Genomic DNA, 20,412 nt, shown 5'->3' with positions numbered 1-20,412 from the left:
GAAAGATAATTTTCTAGTGCGTATGGGCATTTACTCCCCCAAATGTAAAGCTGGATACACACCTAAAGATTTATCTGTGCAATCAGTCTATCAAATCTAGTAATGTATGGGAACATACGACAATCAATAATTTTCTCCTAAACACTGGAAAATGGATGGAAAATATTGCTCAGATAAATTTGTTAATTCAAATGGAGTTAAAAATTTGTCTAAATGACCATGGACTGTTTTCCAGTGTTTGGGAGAAAATGTTCCAATCTCATTTTCTCCTATATATTACCAGTTTTTTGTTTCCACCAGATAGATTGGACCAATAAATGTTTAGCTGTATATCCAGCTTACAGTAAAGCTGTGTACACACGGCAGCAATATTGTCTGAAATCGCTGGCAATATGGTCGCTGGTGACCATATTGAAAGTTATGGGAGTGAGCCCTGGCGATAAATCGCCAGGTGCGCGCTACAGTTTTCAGCACCGTTCTAATCGCTGGTCACAGAAGCTTGCTCCTGCGACCAGCTGATTACCTCTGCGGCTCTTTTCATCAGCGACCATCTCGGGTCGCCGATGAAAAGGAGACATTGAGCGATATATCGCCAAAGTGTGTACGCACCTTAACTCTTTCTACACAGGTTACATCTGCCTCACCTGCAGTGCAAAATGGTTTTGTACATCTGCAAAAATTGCAGCATTGTGATCAGGTCTGAATCAGGCTCCCAGTGTGCAAGTTATAGCAAAAGGCTTCTGTAATTATTTAAATGGGCAAAATCCGCAAAGCTATAACCAAATCTCCAGTGTCTCACATGTGGGTAAGAGATGACAATGTAAACCTGGGTACACACACTGAGCGATATGTTAATGATACATTGCAAAATTGGTCAGGGTGTATGTACACTCAATATCACATCGTTAACAAGCCCCCTCTCCCATCGTCGTCTGTGCATGCACTTCAATCTGACAATATTGTCAGCGATATTGGTCAGTGTGTATGTACTACATTATTCTAAGAGCACATACACACGCAGATATTTGTGCTAAGCATTTTTGCAAAGCAAGTTTACTTAAGCAAAAATTGGCAGGGTAGTGGATCAGAATGATACCCCTTTTACACCAGAGGTTGGACCCGGGATATTGCCGCTCCAGTCCGGGGCAGGGCATGGTGTAAATGGGCTGAATAAAAATAACACGGGTACTGTTCCCTGGGAATCTGACCCGGCAAATGTTCAGGGTCGGACACGGGGCTTAGGGTGGTGTAAACGGTAATTATCCGGGTTATTTGGTGGGTAGAGGGGCGCGAAGAGCTGATTGGTGCTTCTGCGGCTCTGGCAGATGATGTAGCAGCGTTACTACGCTCTGTGCTGCAAGCACACTCCACACTGTGTTTACAGCCTCATCTGCTGCAGAACACTGGCTGTCACGCAGTGTGTTCCACTTTGGCTGACCCCAAACCTGATCTGCACCATCATGTCCATGTCCAATACATCCAACTGGTCTGACAAGGAGGTAGTGAGCTCCTGCAAATCCTCCTGCAGAACCCACTCCCTCCCTTTTCCCTTTCTTGTGACCTCATCTCAAACAGCCCAAAGGTCCATTTTTAATGACACCAGCAAGGAAAGACAGGGCTGATCCGTTTTCAGTGTGAAAGGGCCTTACCCGGGAATAACCCAGATTGAATTGCAGTGTAAATGGGGTCTGAGGCAGGGCATGGCCTGGCAATTTCCCGTGTTCGATTTCCTGGGTCCTACCCGGTATTCTGGTGTAAAAGTGGTATGAGAGATTGCGATCAGTATCTCTCATTCTGTACACACAGAGATTTGCAGCCATTAGCCAAGCAATCTGACTAGATTTTGACTGCATGCACTGAAGTTAGCAAGGGATATTTAATCTCTTGGAGCATACACACAGAGAGATCTGTGCTTACTTTTCTAGTCAGATTGCTTAGAAAATAGCACAAATGTGCCCGAGTGTATGCCCCTTAACGCAACTCCGTCGATATAGTTAACTATATTGCGGCCGAGGGAATCGCTGTGTGTACCCAACAGAACACCAGCTTTGTGTTTGTGGTAGATAAATTGTTCACGAATAAATCCTGTGTATAGGTGACGACACATTGTACAGGCCATACCTTGCCATTATTACTCGTGTTTCTAACATCACCAGTATTATTGTGCATGGAAAAATCCCTCCTGGCCGCCTATGGCTGGGGGAAGGGGGCGGCCGGCTACATTACAGAATCCGAGGTGCGCCGCTGCCGCGCTAGGCCTTCAGAGAAGAACAAAGCTCTCCGGGTTATCCGGCACGCGGCCTAGGCATTACATGCAGTGTGCGCCATTATCGCTGAACAATAAAGTTGTGCGAGACGAGAGTGGGCGGGGGCAGGGGCTAGTCTCGCGAGAAAACCCCCTGAATACGCACTCCGGGGAAGAAAAGACGTTGCGGCCTTTTGGAACCTTTCTCCGTGGACTATCGTGAGGTAAAGACGCTCCGAGGCAGCTACAATGGCGGAAATCGACCAGCAGGAATCCCAGGACGCCCTGAACAACGACGGTAGCGATAACGACAGCGCGTGCGAGGATCAGTGCGATGCCAGCATGGCGGAGGAGAGCAATTCTAATGGCGTGAAGAAGTAGGTGATGATGGCGGTGCAGGAAATGGCCGCCGGCGGGACGGACGGAAGGGAGGGAGAAGGGAGGTGACCGTGTACTTTTGGACCTAACGGCTCCAGCTGTGTAGGTCACAGTCATCCTCTCCGGTGTGGGTTCTGTGGCCGCGTCCATCCTGTAGGCCCGACTGCCTGGCGGCGGCGCCATTAGCATCGCTGTACCTGGCCTTTATGGTCTCGCTGAGAGACTTCACCGAGTTGTATGGGGCCCCGCACTGCATAGGATTGGGGTCCCGCTCTGCACCCATCTCTAAGCACACCCCTATAATTCTAGAGTGTAATATACACAAAAATACCCCACCACAAATACCTATCCCTAATATGTCGGCCCTTGCACATATTACACCTGTATGTTGGCCGCTGGATTGTCTCATTCCCTTTTTGTAGATGCCATTCCCATTCACTTTAATATCTCTATCCTCTTTATCACTTTTCAAAAATTACACCTGCCCCTAATCTCTATTCTCTATTTATTTGTGGCTTTAGATTCCATTTAAATCATAATGGTAGCTGATCTATATTGTCTACTTTTCATTATAAGGGACCAAAGGTTTCTGCTGGGGTAGATCCAAACATTGAAGGGGAATTTAAAATAAAATTTTGAGGAACAGCAGCCACTTTTTATGGCATCTACATTTCATACAGTAGTTTGTCCATTAAATGTATTTAGTTTGCTAACTGATTTAAACAAAGGTGAGGCCCCTAAATATAAAGTGCAAAATTATAGCTTCATCCTTCCTGGATTTTTTTTTTTTTTTTAATGAGCACCCTCCATTACAATTCTGAGGGAGGGACAGATGTAATGCAATCATTAAGGCTTTGCTTCTGAGAAGAGATGGACATCGTGATGTTTCACTACCATCAATGTTTTTATTTCTATGCTAGTGGTTTTACCATTTGATGGCGGCATTCTGATGATTGCAGCCATCGAATGGTTATCTGATGGTCCCAATCCCCAGCCAGCCACACTGCATTGCTTTTGCACATGCGTGGCTGACTGAAGATGTTTTGTTTTTTTTGCGCATGCGACAATCGTGATTTTTTTTGTTTTCTATTAAATTCTTTTGATGTGATGTCATTGACCTTAAGACCAGCCCTCATTTGTTAATGGGCTTCCGATGGCCATCCCTACTTCTGAGACCTTGTTGCCACTGCTTTAAAAGATAAGGACCATGCTGGAAATGTGCAATAGGAAGTAATTGGCTTGGAATTAAGGCCCCCTTACACTTGTCCAACTTGTTGTCCAACAAGTTGGACCTGATTGACCTGAGATTTATGTTCATAGTGTTCCCGGGATGCAGCGCCCTGCCCGATTTTAAGGGGAAAATGCGCCCTTCCCCGTTAGCAGTGCCCCGCTAAAACAGCCTGGTGCCTGCCCCGACTGTGTGCATGGGGAAGCACAGCGACACCTTAGATGGCGATTCCCCGGCAAATTTAGGAAATCTTATGTGCAGTCGGTGCGACTGCCTGACTCCGATCCGATGCGCACGGGACCATGCATCGGGTCGGACGGGGTGTCAAAACATGCGATATGGGGCGATTTCATGGCCCGATTCATCTAAATCGGGCCCAAATTGCATAATGTATGTGGGCCTTTAGATGATATCAACATACTGACTGCATCCCCTCCAGGCTGATCAGGTGCATACACGAGATCATCCCATTACAGAAAATAAACCATAACTGGCAGGGCATGAAAACTACACTACCAGTGCAAAGGTTGCTCTGTGTTCAGAGAACAATGACATTTTGTTTGTACAAAATGAACTAGCACAGATAAACAAAGGTTGTTAAGGAGACTGTCAACTTTCAGCAATTCAAGTGACTATTGTGTGCAGATGAATGTTATGAAGTGAAACTGCCAGAGGAAAGAAGGAAGTGTGTCTGATGTTGGCACATGGAAGTAGTAGTATCGCGCAGTATTTGGTACTGCAGATGATAGAATTCGTTCAAAATAGGATTTCGTAGAAGTTTTAATAGTAGTGTAGCATCAGCTAAGGAAATGGGCATTGATTCACAAGGATAGGTGTAATCTATTAGAATAGAATGGAATCAACTTTATTGGCCATGTGTGCTTGCGCACGCTACGAATTTTTTTCGTGGATTTCAGTGCAGCGTCAAGCATGAGTGAAGGGAGGGGGGGGGTGACATTACATACACATGGGGCAATTTCAGGCCCTTTCATTGCTGTGCATACATAATGGACAGTGTGTATGCACCTTAAGGAAGAGCATACAATTTAATCTCTGATTTTATTAATTTTGTCCCTGAAGTAGGAAGCACATCGTTGTGTATTGATAGTGGCAAATGTTGTCCTCATTGCACCCCAATAGTCTAGGTTTTAAGTATATCCATGGTTGACTTATTTAGTGCCAGGCCTTGAGGGCTGTGTTCAGGTTCTGGGTTAGAGGCTTAAGGAGAGATGAGTTTGGAAATATGTATGTGTGCAGTGCTCAGGGCATTCTAGTAGGAGTGGTAGATGGTCTAATCCAAGAGGTAGTCTGTTGGAGTGTGAGAGTTTCACCACTGACACTCAAATTTATGGGACAGTTTTTGTAGGTGTTTTAATTTAGAGTGCCATGGTTGACATCTAGACCTATGTGGAGTGTGATGGTTATCTGGAACTATTGAACCAATGACAATTTCTAGGTGTGCTACAGCCATCTCAGGAGAAGTGAATGCACAAATAGGTGAGAGCAGTTGTTGCAGAGAAGTGGAGGCTTTGTGGATTGGACTACACTGACTAAAAGTTTTCATAGAACTATAAAGATTGAAGTAATGGAGGAAAGCGTGCATTTGAGGGTATGAGTCATAAGGTCGACATTCTATATTTTTTTTATTTAAATCCGGAATGTTGACATGGATTGCAAGAAAAAAAGTGCACCGCATTGCTCGCCATGCTTCGGGCACACTATTTTATTCTCCCACCACGCCCTAGTGCCTTGATGGCTAACCTTGACACTCCAGCTGTTGTTGAACTACATATACCAGCATGCTCTGCATCAGATTTACCATGGCCAAATAGCAAAACTGAAGCAGAGCATGTTGGGATGTGTAGCTCAACAACAGCTGGAGTATCAAGGTTAGCCATCAAGGCCCTAGTGGATGTTGGGGCATGAAATACAACCTGTCGACTCATTAAAAAAAAATGGAAATAGACCCTGTCGACCTTCAGTTATTGACTGAGTGACCGTATCCTGCAGTTGATGTGGTTGATTTTGAAAGAGTCAAAGGAGTGTTGGTGAATTCAGAAAGTGAGCATAGGGCATAATTTAGACTGCATCGTAAAGCGACTTTTTTTCTGTAATGGACAAAACGGTGTTGCACTGCAGGTGGGGAAAATGTAACATGTGCAGAGGTGTAGAATTGGGTGAGGTTTTTTCTGTGCAGGTTAAATACTGGCTGCTTTTATTTTTACACTGTAAATTTAGATTTCAATTTGAACACACCCCACCCAAATCTAACTCTCTGCACGTTACATTTGGTCCACCTGCTGTGTTTTTTTTCCACTGGACACTTTCCACCTCAGGAGTCGATATGCAGAAATAATGCTATCTAGCCTGTACTGGTTCTCAACCCCACACAGTTCACATCTTCCAGTTTCCAGAGGACCCGAGTTTAAGAACCTGTGCACTGCTAGGTGTTAATTACTCCTGGACTACAAGTGTGGGATAGAAGTGTTGTAGGGTTGGACTGTTGAAAGAATGCCAATATTGTGATATTATTTGGTACCAGCACATTACTGGCGTTCATCACCTCAAAACCATATAAATTAATAGTGAGCAGGCACCCTCTCGGAGACCGGCTGATGACTTCATGATCATGAGGTCACTCAGGATTTCAGTACTATATAGCATGACAACTCACAATGACAAATAAGATTCAAGGGAAGGAGGCATCACTGCTTTCCCATGATGTGCCACCAATTTTTAGCAGTATCGATTGGCCTATTGCTGGATGAGCCTACATGATAGCAATCATTTTGTGAGTATATCTGACTGCAGTCCTAGATCCAAATATTTCTGGACGGTGGTTCCCCATAGGTCTACCCATAAAATGTTGTATGGGGCAAATTTGTTAAAGGCCAGTTTCTTATTGTGTTTACAGAGAAAATGAGGAGTCCAATAAAGATGACAAATCCTCACTTAAGGAAAAATCTGCTGGGAACAGAAAGGGAAACAGATTCCACCCATATGGAAAAGAGAAATCTGGCTCTGGTGACAAGAAGGGTCAGAGTCGGAATAGGGTGTTTATCAGCAATATTCCATATGATATGAAGTGGCAAGCCATCAAAGACCTCATGAGAGATAAAGGTAAATTAGGCACCGTTATAAATGCACATTCCGCAGCCATCCGCATTCTGTACTGCTTCCAATGTCTTCATGCGGTATTTTTAGGTTGCATACAGGTAAAGTATGTCATTTGGTGCCCTCTCAGGGCAGTATTCAATGAGAAAATTCTGTGTTTTATGGAGAATTTTTGCTTTTTTCGCCTTGGACGGAGCATTTTGCTCTCCAAAAGCGAGCAACCCTATTCAATGTGAAATGTTCTCCGTCTTTCTAAGTGATTTTCTCCGTGTAGCAATTCTCCATCTTTTGATGGGGAGCTGGAATGTGAACTTTTAAACTAAAAGTTTTTTTTTTTTTTTTATTTCGGTGTAAAAAAAATCAGGTTTTTTTTTTTTTTCTGTGAAGGGGCATGTTATTTTTATTCATGTGCTTATAGCACATGAATATATATTTAATTGAAAAATTTTTTTTAATTTTTTTTGTTTTGTTTACATAGTGCAGCCAGCAGGGGGCCGGAGCGCTCGAGCCGCTCATTAGATATTCATATATTGGGTCCCCCGCTGGCTATAGGGGGGGGGGCAGCCTGTGCTGCCTGGGTCCCGGAGAGCCCCCCTCCCCTCCACATTCCTCTGGAGCAGCCAGGGAGACTATAATCTCTCTGGCTGCTTCCGTCCCCCGGCTCCCTGAAAGCTCCCTGCCGCGGACGCTCGTCCGCTGCAGGGGTTAAGACTCGCCGCGAGTGGCAGCGAGCATCAGCCACATTGAATAGTGGATAAAGTGCCGTGACGGTGAATCTCCAAACATGGAGAATCTCCGCAAAAACACGGAGAGTGCATGGCGAGCGAAATAAAACGCTCTCCATGCACGGAGAATTTTCTCATTGAATACTGCCCTCAGTAGTGAAGCTGCCAATTTAAAAAAAAAAAAAAAAAAAAAAAACAGGCGTTTCATGCTAACTAGTTATGTATTAGTTCCTGAGAGAAAAGGCCAATAACACCAGTGAAATGAATGGATACATAACTGCTATTTTAAAGAAAAATAGCACTGCTTTGTGCATTAGGGATATTGCAACTGGTCATTTTGGTGATATGGTTTCCAATGCCAAAGACTGTTGTCTTGCAGTTTTTGTTTAGTGCCTGTTGCAGTTGTGAAATTGGCTTAAAATATCCTATACTACAAAATTGGGTTGGGGCATCTATTTGGCAACACAAGGTTTTCTCTGGAAATTGTTAAAGTCCTAAAATGTAAAACGTGGAGTCACGGTAGCTTGTTAAACATTTTAATACTTGTCTTTGGTGTCTCTGTTGTAAGGTGACATGACTATTTGATTGGTTTTATTTACTGTATTTCCTTGCTTGTAGCTTGCTGTGAAACAATTGATTTGTTGATTTTTTTTTTTTGTATTTTTAAGACCATTTTACCATTGAAGACATTCAGGTAGAAAGTCACCTTAAAACAGCTGTTGTGAGAGTTGGATGACACAATTGTAAAGTTTATAATGTTGATTTTTATTTTACATTTTTTAACTAGTTGTTTAAGGGACTAGTTCCTCATCTGAATGTGTTCACCAACTATATCATACCAAAATATTACATCCAGTAATGAGGTCTAAAATCTGGTAGTTTTTGTATCTCTTGATGTTTTTACCAATTCTGAACACCAGCTAAATGATGTAGCCATTGGTATGTTGGTTCTGTGTTTGATTGTTGGTGAATAATAGGCCATTTGTTTTTGTAGAGCTGTGCACAGGGCACAGTTAAGAAAGTTACCGGTGTTAAATGCTTTGTCTCTTGGTATTTTCCCTTTGTATGTCTTATGTAGTTGGTGAGGTTACATACGTGGAGCTCTTTAAGGATGCTGACGGAAAATCAAGGGTAAGTGCCGTGGGCAACCAGCTGCTTGAGGTGTAAAAGTCCCTCAGTAGTTTTCTGTAAAAACTGTACAAGTATTTTGGAAAGTAAGTTTCATTTTCTTATACTGTACTGCAGTATGAATGTTCCAAGGCGCTCAGTTTGCTACTCTTCATCCAAATTACATGAGGTTGAAAGTGACTAACTGCATTTCCATTGTTTCCAAACATTTGCTTGCTCAATTCTTGAAAGTTTGCCGCTAAAAGCTCAATGCAGACGTGTAAGGTTCTGAATATTGGTCCTATTTCAATTGTTCTTTGCTAAAATTCACTGGCAAATCTGACAGTAGTACCAGGATTGGACTGAATTTGTCTAGACTATTTTTTGTAAGAACTGTTGTGGCTTGCAGGGCTGCTCCACTGTCAGTGCTGTGAACGTTTTCACTCATTGAGCTAGGCTTATACAATTGAAACGGAGTAATCTGGTTAAGGCTCACATTTTTCTCATGTGAATGAGTTAGTAGGTACGGTGAAGGAAGACTGATTTGTATCCCAGGTCTTGGGGTTTAAAAATAAATTAAAAAAAACTTCACCCACACTTTGTGGTAGTAAACATAAATTTGTTTTTTTTGATAATTCGAATGAAAACCATGTATATAATCTTAATGTTTGCATATATTATTACAATATACATTTTAGTTTCTAAATGTCAAGATTTATCCTGGTCATCTACTAATTGTCCTATTTCATTTTTTTTATTTTATATTTTTTTCATGTGATGTCATGGATCTAGGGCTGTGGGTGAGTATTTATATAATTATATATATATATTTTCTTTTTATTTTAATCTTAGGTTTGCTGCATATCTAACATTTACTTCTTTTACAGTGTTGTGGAGTTTAGAGATGCAGAATTTATGACAATGGCTGTAGAAGTTATGAACAAGCATGATTTAAATGGAAGACCCCTTAACATCAAAGCGGTAACTATTTATTCTTTTAACGGTAGATGGAATGACTGCATTAATACATCTTTCATGATTCCTGGGTATACATGGTTATACATAATTGGAATTGGTTACGGACCACCAAACCAAGTCCCCCAGGGTGTCACGGCACACTGTTTTGGAACCACTGAGCTATTAAATTGTTGCTACTCCATGGTGTGCTCTGCTGCCAATGACAGCATTTCCGCTTGCTCCTCCTCACCTGAGGTGGCCAGCTTAAATTTGTAAAGCCACCCATTTGAGGGCTTGCAACTTGACAATAATGAATGTGATCTATTTGAAAAAAAGACCAGTTGAATATAGCCCATAAATTCAATATTTTATAGGTTGCCTATTTCCACTTTATCATGTCATTAAAATAATGCGTTGCCTGAAAAATGTTAGGGTGCATGCTTGCTGCTGATACTCATTATGTATCTTTTGCTGCAAATCTTCTGTGACTTTCATACCCCTTAATTAGGAAAGCTAATCATTTTGTGCCCTATCTATGTATGTAAAAAATTTAGATTTCTGGTTGTAAGGGCAGGGCACTGTGACATGTCGTGTCATAATGGAAATGTAGGCAAAATGATGAATGTAACGAGGTCCCTGAAGTGTATAGTGTGCACAGGAAGATTATGGCTAAACTAATATCTGAATCGTCATCTTAAACTTTTATATTAAGTCTTTATTTTAAGGCACTAAACTTGAAGCAGCTAACGTAGGGCAGTACGGATGGTGTAATGTTTAACATTACTGCCTCACAGTGCTGAGTTCATGGGTTCGATTCCCACCATGGCCCTAACTGTGCAGAGTTTATATATTCTCCCTTTACTTGCATGGGTTTCCTCCGGGTACTCCGGTTTCCTCCCACAATCCAAAAATATACTGGTAGGCTAATTGGCTCCCAACAAAAATTAACCCTAGAATGTCTGTGCATGTATATGCGGTAGGGAATATAGATTGTAAGCTCCACTGGGGCAGGGACTGATGTGAATGTTCAAATATTCTCTGTAAAGCGCTGCGGAATATGTAAGTGCTATATAAGAAACTGTTAATATATAACCTATTCCCTAAAAGCTATTAATTTCTGATGTGCGTTTTGTTTTTGCAGGATCCAGATGGAGAACATGCACGTAGAGTTCTGCAACGTACCGGAGGCCCGTTTCCTGGTGGTCATAACTCTGAAATGGGTCCTGGAATAATGAACCTCCCACCTTCAATTGTTAACAATCCCAACATCCCTCCTGAAATAATCAGTGCATTAAGAGCTGGGCGATTAGGAACAACAGTCTTTGTTGCCAATGTAGGTTTTGAAATATCTAAGCTGTATTGAGTCAGTGCATATTGTATTAATGATCAAAAAACATTGCTTGACATGTTATTTTAATGGTCATCCGATCATAATTGGAAATGTTAAATGTAGGATGCCCATGATCTATTCCCATATTAAGAAGTTCAATTAGGTCTGCCTAGCAGAACTTCACTTCCAAAAGGTAACTTAATGCCTCCGATTCATGTAGCATAAGGATAGCTAATCTGGTTTCATTATACTGCATTGGCCTTAAATGTGGGGCAAATAAATTATAGAATATTCTTTAAGTGAATATGGCTATAAATTTCCGTAAGCTGGTGAGATGTAAAGAATCACACTATGGGAGCATTTCAATTGTTTTTGTATGCCCAAAAGTGAAGGACTATTGGCAGTCGCAAACAGCTTCCCTTTTTTTTTGTGCCCAAATAGGCAGGGTTTAGTCGTGAGTAAGGGCTAATCCTGTCTAAAGTGGAGTAGGGCACCTAAACCATACATTCCTTTTGGCACTTTTGGTGGCTATGGGAAGAATTGTCACCCCCTTAAGTTGCAGGGTGTCTAAATGGCAGAACAATTGAATTGCTCCTTTCAGTAATCCCCAGTGTTAGTCCTGTGGGTGAAAATATTTGAATATACCACTATATGCTTCCTAATGATTCTTTGTCTGCACAAGCAGCCATAAAGCGGCAGCATTTATATTCCTGGAAATGCTTTCTTACAGCTGGACTTCAAAGTCGGATGGAAAAAACTGAAGGAAGTTTTCAGCATTGCTGGAAATGTAAAGCGAGCAGATATTAAGGAAGACAAAGATGGCAAAAGTCGTGGAATGGGGACGGTCACATTTGAACAAGCTATTGAAGCAGTACAAGCAATCTGTATCCTTATGGAGAGGCTTTGTGTGGAAGTGGGCAATGGGAGGCTAACTGTAAAATCTTGCTATGTGTAGTGTTGTATCGGAGTGATTGTGTTGCTGTGTAGTTTCTTAAGTTTATAATGTATACACATGCTATGGCTCCAGACACTTTTGTTGCTTGCAGGTTCTTTTTGGATTGTGCAATGCAATTCTGTTTCTTCGATGGTGTAGGATACCTATTCAATGTGGGAACACAGTATCAAAGTGTAAAACAAGATATTTAAAAGTTAAAACCCACCCTAAACACTAGCCTTACATTGCTTCATTTTAGTAGCTTTCTGCACTGTATAACTTGCGCTACTTTTGTCCATTCTTCATGGTGGTCACTGGGATATAGTGAAGCACTGAATTGGGCAGCGAGAAGTGTTAATGTCTTGTCTGCAGCACTGGCCCCACCTCCCCGAGTGAAGCTTTTTGTTTTTCCCCTTCCATTTGGTATTGCACTGATAGTCAACATAGACTCAAAAATAAAATCATGCTGACCTTTTTCTTGTCCACCTAATGAATGTTGACCTTTGTGTCCACCAATAGGGGTTGGCCTAATGACTACCTTTAAACTTGCCCACCTAACAATCCATACCTGTTTTAATTCCCTTAAGATACTGTATGCCTGTAGTTCAGTAATATTTGCACATTTGGTAGCTACTTACCTTTGTGATTACACGTGAAAAAATACTATTCAAACTCTGTCCCTATAAAATGAGCTTAATTCATATTGCAATGTTTTTTCCTTAACCGTGTTCTGCTAGCTATGTTCAATGGGCAATTTTTATTTGATCGTCCAATGCACGTCAAAATGGTAAGTGAGCTATGAGTGAAAATGGACAGACTACCTGGACTGAAGAGTGAACTGTTTTTAGGAGTTGTCCCTGGTGGACCATAGGGTTTTTATTTACATTGTGTTTACTTTTTTCACCAGGATGACAAATCTATACCACCTGATGACTTCCATGCTGTTGAGAAGGCACCTCAACTACCACGTAAGTAAAAGCTCAATCTGGAAGCTGTGTGCTACTTCAATATGCGGCTAATAGAGGTCTTAACATTTTTTTTTGTTCATTCTGTCTTGGAACTCTCCTATTCTCCCTATACATGCTCTTTAGGTGAACCATCTTCATTTTAGTAGCTGTTTGATACTCCTCTAACCTTTCCTACCTTGTATCTCCCAACTGACTTAGATGTCCCAGTGCTTTCTTAAACTTGACATGTCTGAGGGGTATATTTTACTAAAGTGTGGGGTTGTAGACCAGCAGAGATAATTTGGTTTAGCATTTTGGGTCCAAAATCACTACTGGTTGGTTTTATTGAGACTTCAGTCTGTGATTTCCAAGATGCTTGGAAGTATCTTGCATTTTGGAATGTTTGCATACCATATTGAGATCTTGTAGATTGGCCAATATTTGTGTTATTACACAAAGTTTGTACATTATAAACCATAAGAATGCAATGGTGATGACTGTCGTCTGCTGCAAAAAATAGGATTTTGGATTGTATTAGAGAAGGGAGACATAACCTATATGACATTGAATATAAAATGTAGGTATACTGAATAAACATCTCAGGATTTATGTTGACCATTCATAAGTTTTACTCCTTACCCCTGACATAAGCCTGTGTAGAATGTATAAAGGTGGCCATACACTGCTCCGACTTCTCGAAGCAGTATTTTTGCATCCGGACCCTCTTGGGCGGCAGGATCACATGCACTCCCTGTTCCCCCACTGCAGGTATAGGGGCAAAGTAAAAGATCATGCGTGAACACAGGTCGAATTTTAACCGGTGTATGGGCACCTTTACACTTCAGTTCCCTTGGCTACAAGATAATCAGCTGTTAAGACTTGCGGAGTCCTTAAATTAACATGCTTTGCTCAGATAGAACCTAATGAATGCAATAATGTACAAGCATCACTATCCTTGATCATGGTCTTGTCTCTACTATTCATATAAGCCTATGTAATGTTGCCTATGCACAAACAATCTGTACAACTGTTATCCCAATGAAACAAATCGATGAAAAATCCTCAATTTTTGGCAATTCCAAACAAAAAATGTATATTTCACCTGAGAAATCAGCTTGACTGTTTAGTGAATTACATCAGAATCTGGAAATGGCCTTATTGACTGGTATACCTAAGCACATGTCTGGGTAAAGTGCCGGACACCTTTTCTGCAGGTGTGCACAGCCACTTAAACTAGTTATATGGTAAATATACCAGAGTACGAAAAGCATTGTCTACATGACTCATGATTGGGGGATTGTTGATGGGTTTGTTAGTATCTTTTATTAATTCTGGGTCTTTAATAATTCTAGGTGGCCTGGGTGGTATTGGAATGGGGCTTGGACCAGGAGGACAGCCAATCCATGCGCAACAAATTGGAATGGGTAGCGGGATGGGCAACATGGGTCCATCAGGTAAGTTTTGACCTGACGATTAAGCACCAAGATCATTAAGGAGCATGTTACAAGTGGAAATGGAATAGTTCTTCATAAAACCTGTTTTCCTTCTAGGTATGGATGGCCCTGGCTTTGGAGGCATGAGTAGAATGGGAGGTAAGGGGATTTTGTAATGGAACACTGAAGTTTTCTGTGGTTGGAAATGAAAGTAATGTTCTTGTGATTCATTGTAATTTTTTTTGTTACACAGCAGCGAGTGGATTTGGTGGCATGGATGGCATAAGTAACATGTCAGGATTTAGTGGAGTGAGCCGAATGGCAGGTATGAAGGGGTCTATGTATAAAGCTGTAATGTGACTTTAAGCTCACAGTGCCGCTATATTGTGAGAAACCAAAATTGTGCCACTTAGTTAAAATGATCCTGTAGTTTCAGTACAATTGTGTAGAAGCGTCCTTTTTTTTTTAAGAATGGTCATTAATGAAAATCTATTTAATTTACACTTGTGTAACTTCATACATAGACCCCCACACTTCATTATGTGTTTGTGCTTTTAGTTTTATTTTCCCTCCCCTTGCTAAATGTTTTCCTTTACATAGGAATGGGTGGTGTGGATGACTTCAGAGGCAGTTTAGGCTCTGGCATGAGTGGAGGCATGTCAAGCAGCATGGCAGGCATGGGAAGCATGGCAAGCAGCATGGGAGGTAAGCTGGCGAGAGACCTAGACTACTGGTTGCTGTGTGCTCAAACTCCCTTTCCTCTAAAGTAGACTGTCCTTCCATTTAGATATGTACAGAGGAGGAATGGGGAGCAGCATGGACAGAGACTTTGCTCGTAGTGACATTGGTTTAAGCCGTGGCTTTGGTGATTCATTTGGAGGAATGAGTAAGTTGATACAGTAACTTTGGATAAATACCTACTCTACATTGTAATTTTACTTTATAATGCAATTCCTTACTGTAGACACACACCTATGCCAGTTACATAGTAGAAGCTATTGTAACCAATTTTTTTCTAATATAAATACATTTTTAAGGCCCTCATTCACTAGGCAATTAACCTGTGCTCTTTCTGCGATTGCACCGATCAATCTCTAGAAAAGAGCGAATGACAGCGGGTCAGATGTTGTAGCCCCATGCACATTGCACTGGAGTCTCCAAGTTGTATTGGCAATCTTTAGGCTGGGATCACTTGTAATATAGCACATGCATAAGGACTGCATGCGATAATGCCTTCTGGGAAGGTCCTGACTGGCTCAAGAGCGGGGTGGTAGGGCAGTATGCTATCCGCGCAATAAGAACTCACCAAGTAGGTAGCTACCATCAAATTCTGTTTCTATTTTTCTAAGAACTATTTGGGACATAAGGTTTGGTTTGAGTAATAGTATTAGGGTATTAGATTAAGGGTGAGGGTTGGGGTATTAGTGTTATAGTTACGGGTATTAGGATTAATGAGTATTAATGTTAAGTTTTAAAGGTGAGATTATAAAGTATCTCTCCAACATACTGTGCCTGGACATGCTATAACCTCTTTGGTGATCATGCACTACTGGTGTTGATGTCTTCTGAAACACTGGTGTATATACATGCAGCTGTAAATATTTGTTCGCTACTTGGCGTACGATCAACCCATGTAGTAATGCACGTCAACTTGCTTTGTAATCCTTTGATTGCCAACGATTTAGTAAGAAATCCACAAAATATCCGTTAAAAATGCCAGCGCCACTCACAGCTTTTTATTATTTTTTTATTTTTAGGCAATACATAAATAAACTTCAATTAATTGACTTGGCTGCATTTGTGTTTATACTAAAAGAACAGTTGCTGGCATTTTATTGGATATTTTAAGGATCTCTCACAGCAACGTTGGCACTCAGGATGCAATACTGCTACTAATTAGCAAATTGATTCAGGCTGTTTAAATAAATGTAAAAAAAATATTCTTTCTCTAGGTAGTGCGATGGTCGGAGGATTTGGTGGCATGGGCTCTTCTTCACTTGGTCCTTTAGGATCTGGCATGAGTAAGTTAATGTGACATTTGCTTAAAAATATAATGCACTGTCAAAGCTTCAATCCTGTTTTTTTATTTTTTTTATAAATGTTCCCGTTTCTTCTCTCCCCAGGCACTGGAATGAGTGCTGTCAATAGCATGGGTATGGGCCTTGGTATGGACAGAATGAGCTCCAGCTTTGACCGCATTGGAGGTGGTTTGGACAGATCAATGGACATGGACAGAGGATTTGGAGGCTTTGGTTCCTCACCGTTAGGAGGCGGCTTAAGAGAACGGGGAAATAAAGGATGTCAGATATTTGTTAGAAATGTAAGAAATATATATTTTTACCATATCCAAATTCTGTAAAATGTTTACATTGTTTCTAAGTTATGCGTTTTTATCCTCAGCTTCCATTTGACTTAACCTGGCAAAAACTAAAAGAGAAATTTATTCAATGTGGTAAGTTGAAGTGTTGGTTTCTTTGGCTTAGCCCTTTTTAGTTACAATTATTCCTTCTTTACGTTTTAATAAAGATCGGGGCTGGCTAGCATATAGAGTGGTATTTATCAAAAGGCAGAAAAAGTAGCAGCCATACAATTTTTTTTTTTTTTTTTTTTAACAGGCTTTTAAAAAAAAATATCAAATATGAGCTCCCCCAATAATATATTGCATGGATATATACGATGGCGGAAATTATCCCAATCATGTTAACATTTGTAAGTCTTAAGGCCCCCATACATTAGTCCGACTTGTCCTAAGGACAAGTCGGACCTGATTTACCCCTGCAGCTCCCCGTGAGGGGGACACACGATTTGGCACTTGATGTGCCAAGTTTTTCAAATGATACATCGCATGCGATGTATCATTTGCAACTCCCGGGGAGCTGCAATGTGAAGCGAGCAAGGGGGCCGGGGACATCGAGGTGGCAGGCGGGGGATGCTGCAAGGCGGCTGGGGGGGATGGACGCTGCTAGTAGTGCGGACGCTGCGGGGGACACAGGCGGCAGTAACATAGAGCCGGGCGGGGGGAGCCGGGAGCTGTCAGTACTGAAAAAAAAAAGCCCATACAATGAATGGGCAGCCTGTGATTGGCTGAGCGCTCTCTCAGCCAATTGCTGACAGGCTGAGAGAGCGCTCAGCCAATCACAGGCTGCCCATTCATTGTATGGGCTTTTTTTTTTTTTCAGTGCCGACAGCTCTCGGCTCCCCCTGCCCGGCTCTGTCACTGCTGCCTTTGTCCCCCGCAGCGTCAGCACTACTAGTGGCATGTCATGGACTGTAGCAGTGTAGTTTTCTAAGTCATTCTTTTTCTTTCATTTACTTGAGGCAATCATTAAAACACAAGTGTAGAGATAAGGAATGAACTTTGTGTGTAAAGGGGGGATCCTTCTAAGCGACTAACTACAAGTCAAAGTCGCTTAGTTAGAAAAAATTGTTGTTAAGGTTGGACCCTATGGGCAATAGCGATGTGCGGCCCCACTTGCACGAATGTCGCTTAGTCAAAAAAACGGGTCTGCCAGTGTAAAAAAAACCGCACTTAAACGGTATGGTCGGAAGCACTCATGGAAAAAAACTGTCTTTCAGAAAATGACTGCACCATAGGAAATCCTGTTTAAAAAAAACTGTTTTCAAATACAGGGTCAAAGCCCTGTCTGAAAGCAGCATTTTTCTTTTCCTTCAAACACGAGAGATTGTGCCATATGTACTAAATTCTCTTCAAAGCCCACCTCCCTAAGCGCCTGCATTTTTAGGTGTAGTGCATATAAAAGTACTACCTTGAGGTTCTTTACTTTTAAATGTTTCTGAATCCCTTGATCTTTTTTGACAATTCTTGTGCTTGACATAATTAACAATTAATTTTTTCTGCAGGTCGTGTAATGTTTGCTGAGGTAAAGATGGAGAATGGTAAATCTAAAGGCTGCGGAACTGTAAGATTTGACTCACCAGAGACGGCTGAGAAGGCATGCAGATTAATGAATGGAATAAAAATCAATGGCAGAGAAATTGACGTCCGCTTAGATCGCAATGCGTAATTCCTATTGTCTTGTGACATTCCACATTTGTTGAGTCTTTTGGTAAATACATTTTAGTAACAGTGAATTGTTCTGAAGGCCAGCTTTTAGTTGCAAGCCTTTAATAGTGTGGTGTTTAATGTATTTTTTATTTTCTTTTGGTTATATTAAGTTCGGTTTTTAAACACCATGTCTCTAGTCATTCAGTTTAAATGAATCGACATACTGTTTTTAATAAAACCAATTTCTCACAGCTACTTTGAAAGTCTGCATTGTGGGGTTTTAATGCTGTATTTTTGTTCTGGAATATATTCTTTTTGACTTATGCAGTTCAAATCCCCAAAGTAACAAAATAAACTGGTCTAAACAGTTGCGTGAAAATGGTAACTACTGGTCTTTAGTTTTGTTTTTTTATTAGTGACTAACTTCTTTTTCAGGGAATAAGCTAGAAAGCTGTTGTCTCATCCACCTAAAGTACTGTTCTTTCAAGGTGCACACATACAGCACTATCCAATCTGTCTCAGGATTTCCCTTGAAATCCAGAACGTTCCTGCCCAAAAGATATGCTCACACTCTGATCATTTACACTATTGTTCTGAGGATTAGACGGGTCAATTATCAATTCATAACACATCATTCCTCATGTAAGATTGGTCGTTATCGGTCTTCAGCAAGCAAGATGAACTACCAGTGGGTATGCACACTGCATCATGCCCACACAGACAGTTCTTAACCTATAGGTTGTTCCATTTGGTCAAACAGCCATATCATTTCAAAAATCTGTGGAGGCAGCTTAACTGTGATCATGTACAACAACAAATCTTGTTTTGATGATTTTTTATTAATCCTGTAAGTTGAATGCAATGGGTAGTTCTTAAGCTTTATTAGCCAGATACGGCTGCTTCAGTACTTGATTATGTGGAAGGCATAAGCTAAAAGTAATATTCAAGCAAAGTCAGCATTTTAAGATTTGGTACCAAAAGGAATTCTAGTACAAAGGTTATTGTACTCCTTGCCGTGATAGATAATTATTAGGGATTTTTAGCTACATTTAATATAAACGAAGATGTTGGCAACAATGGCTTGTGGGGGAAAATGTTGCAATGGTTTCCTGCTCCTACATTGGGCTTGGGGTAAATCTACATTCTCTTTATTTCCATACATAGGGAATATCCAGTTACTTGTGATCATTGATTTGCCGGTAAAATGGGCCAGACAATTGGCCCCGTCTTGCCGGCATCAATAGGGATTCTGCTTCACGTGCCAATAAGTAAAAAGCTGGAGATTTGTTAAGCTGATCACACACGGGTGTTTCATGCACTGGCTGGGCCTTTAAACAGACTGGTCAACTTAAGGTACTGGGCACAGCCAGATTCCTCCTGAAGATATGCCCTTTGAATGGTTGCATAGTGTTCTAGTGAAAGCGGTATAATCAGTATGCACAACCTCAGGTTTGAGACTAGAATATAGATTTTTTTTTTTAAGAATGCCTTAGAAAAATGACAAGGCCTGGTTCATACTTTGGCCGCTTATCTTTAACAGGCTAAGGCAGAAGCTGGTACTTTATCTCTTACCAAGGCTTAGTACATAGTCCTTAAAATCTTTTGAGTAGGAAAAGCCGATCTTTATTAATACAGTGGGTAGTAAAGGGCCCCCATACACTATGCAATTTAGACCTGATTTCACCCAATTCCGGTGGCATAAAATTGGGCAAAATCGCATGTGTATAACATCCGATGCGCAGAGCTGGAGATCATGATTTATCTTGCGTGCAGCATATCATGGGTGCTTTTAGCACCTTCAATGTATCACATGTGGGGTGGGGGGGGTTGCAGAGAGTCGGATGAATAATTAAAAAAGACATGCTGCTTGGCTGAGAGAGCTCTCAGCCAATCAGCAGCCGCCCATTCATTTGTTTGAGCTTTTTATTCTCCTGCAGCTCCCCGGGGGTTACTGGTGATAAGACGTATGCAAAAACTAAAGCAAAGTGCCTAATTGTATGTGAGCCCT

The 20,412-nt window shown here is 41.3% G+C and overlaps 2 protein-coding genes across 5 annotated transcripts in view; one reads left to right on the top strand and one right to left on the bottom strand.

The window, feature by feature from the left end:
* The window catches only part of SLC12A1 (solute carrier family 12 member 1), a 151,585-nt gene extending 148,917 nt beyond the window's left edge, over positions 1-2,668 (bottom strand). For all 3 annotated transcript variants that reach the window (XM_083183918.1, XM_083183920.1, XM_083183921.1), the window contains exon 1: positions 2,122-2,668. The gene's annotated coding sequence lies outside the window, so the exon portion shown is untranslated. The remainder of the gene's footprint in view (positions 1-2,121) is intronic.
* Positions 2,360-18,789, top strand: MYEF2 (myelin expression factor 2). Of its 2 annotated transcripts, XM_083183930.1 has the most exons (17): positions 2,360-2,622; positions 6,766-6,971; positions 8,769-8,821; positions 9,590-9,597; positions 9,685-9,778; positions 10,896-11,087; positions 11,815-11,968; positions 12,756-12,805; positions 12,926-12,986; positions 14,318-14,419; positions 14,516-14,557; positions 14,652-14,723; positions 15,186-15,284; positions 16,351-16,419; positions 16,522-16,718; positions 16,799-16,850; positions 18,260-18,789. In XM_083183930.1, the coding sequence occupies exons 1-17, from the start codon at positions 2,495-2,497 to the stop codon at positions 18,421-18,423; spliced, it is 1,743 nt and encodes a 580-aa protein (XP_083040056.1). In that variant the 5' UTR covers positions 2,360-2,494; the 3' UTR covers positions 18,424-18,789. The 2 variants fall into 2 exon arrangements, with proteins under 2 accessions (XP_083040056.1, XP_083040055.1); XM_083183929.1 differs by lacking the exons at positions 2,360-2,622; positions 6,766-6,971; positions 8,769-8,821 and adding an exon at positions 14,999-15,103 and having other exon boundaries at positions 8,879-9,597.
* Positions 18,790-20,412: the final 1,623 nt, after the last annotated feature.

This window comes from Crinia signifera, chromosome 4 (assembly GCF_055691185.1).
Source record: "Crinia signifera chromosome 4, ASM5569118v1, whole genome shotgun sequence".
Lineage (NCBI taxonomy): Eukaryota > Metazoa > Chordata > Amphibia > Anura > Myobatrachidae > Crinia > Crinia signifera.
Note: the sequence above shows the minus strand (reverse complement) of the source record. Positions and strands in the feature narration are given on the sequence as shown.

Bases quoted from the DNA above. Each gene is read 5' to 3' on its own strand.
- MYEF2 (XM_083183930.1), top strand. From the start codon at position 2,495: ATGGCGGAAATCGACCAGCAGGAATCCCAGGACGCCCTGAACAACGAC. The intron at 11,969-12,755 runs GTATCCTTATGG...GTGTTCTGCTAG, and splicing joins TGAAGCAGTACAAGCAATCT to CTATGTTCAATGGGCAATTT. The intron at 12,987-14,317 runs GTAAGTAAAAGC...TAATAATTCTAG, and splicing joins GAAGGCACCTCAACTACCAC to GTGGCCTGGGTGGTATTGGA.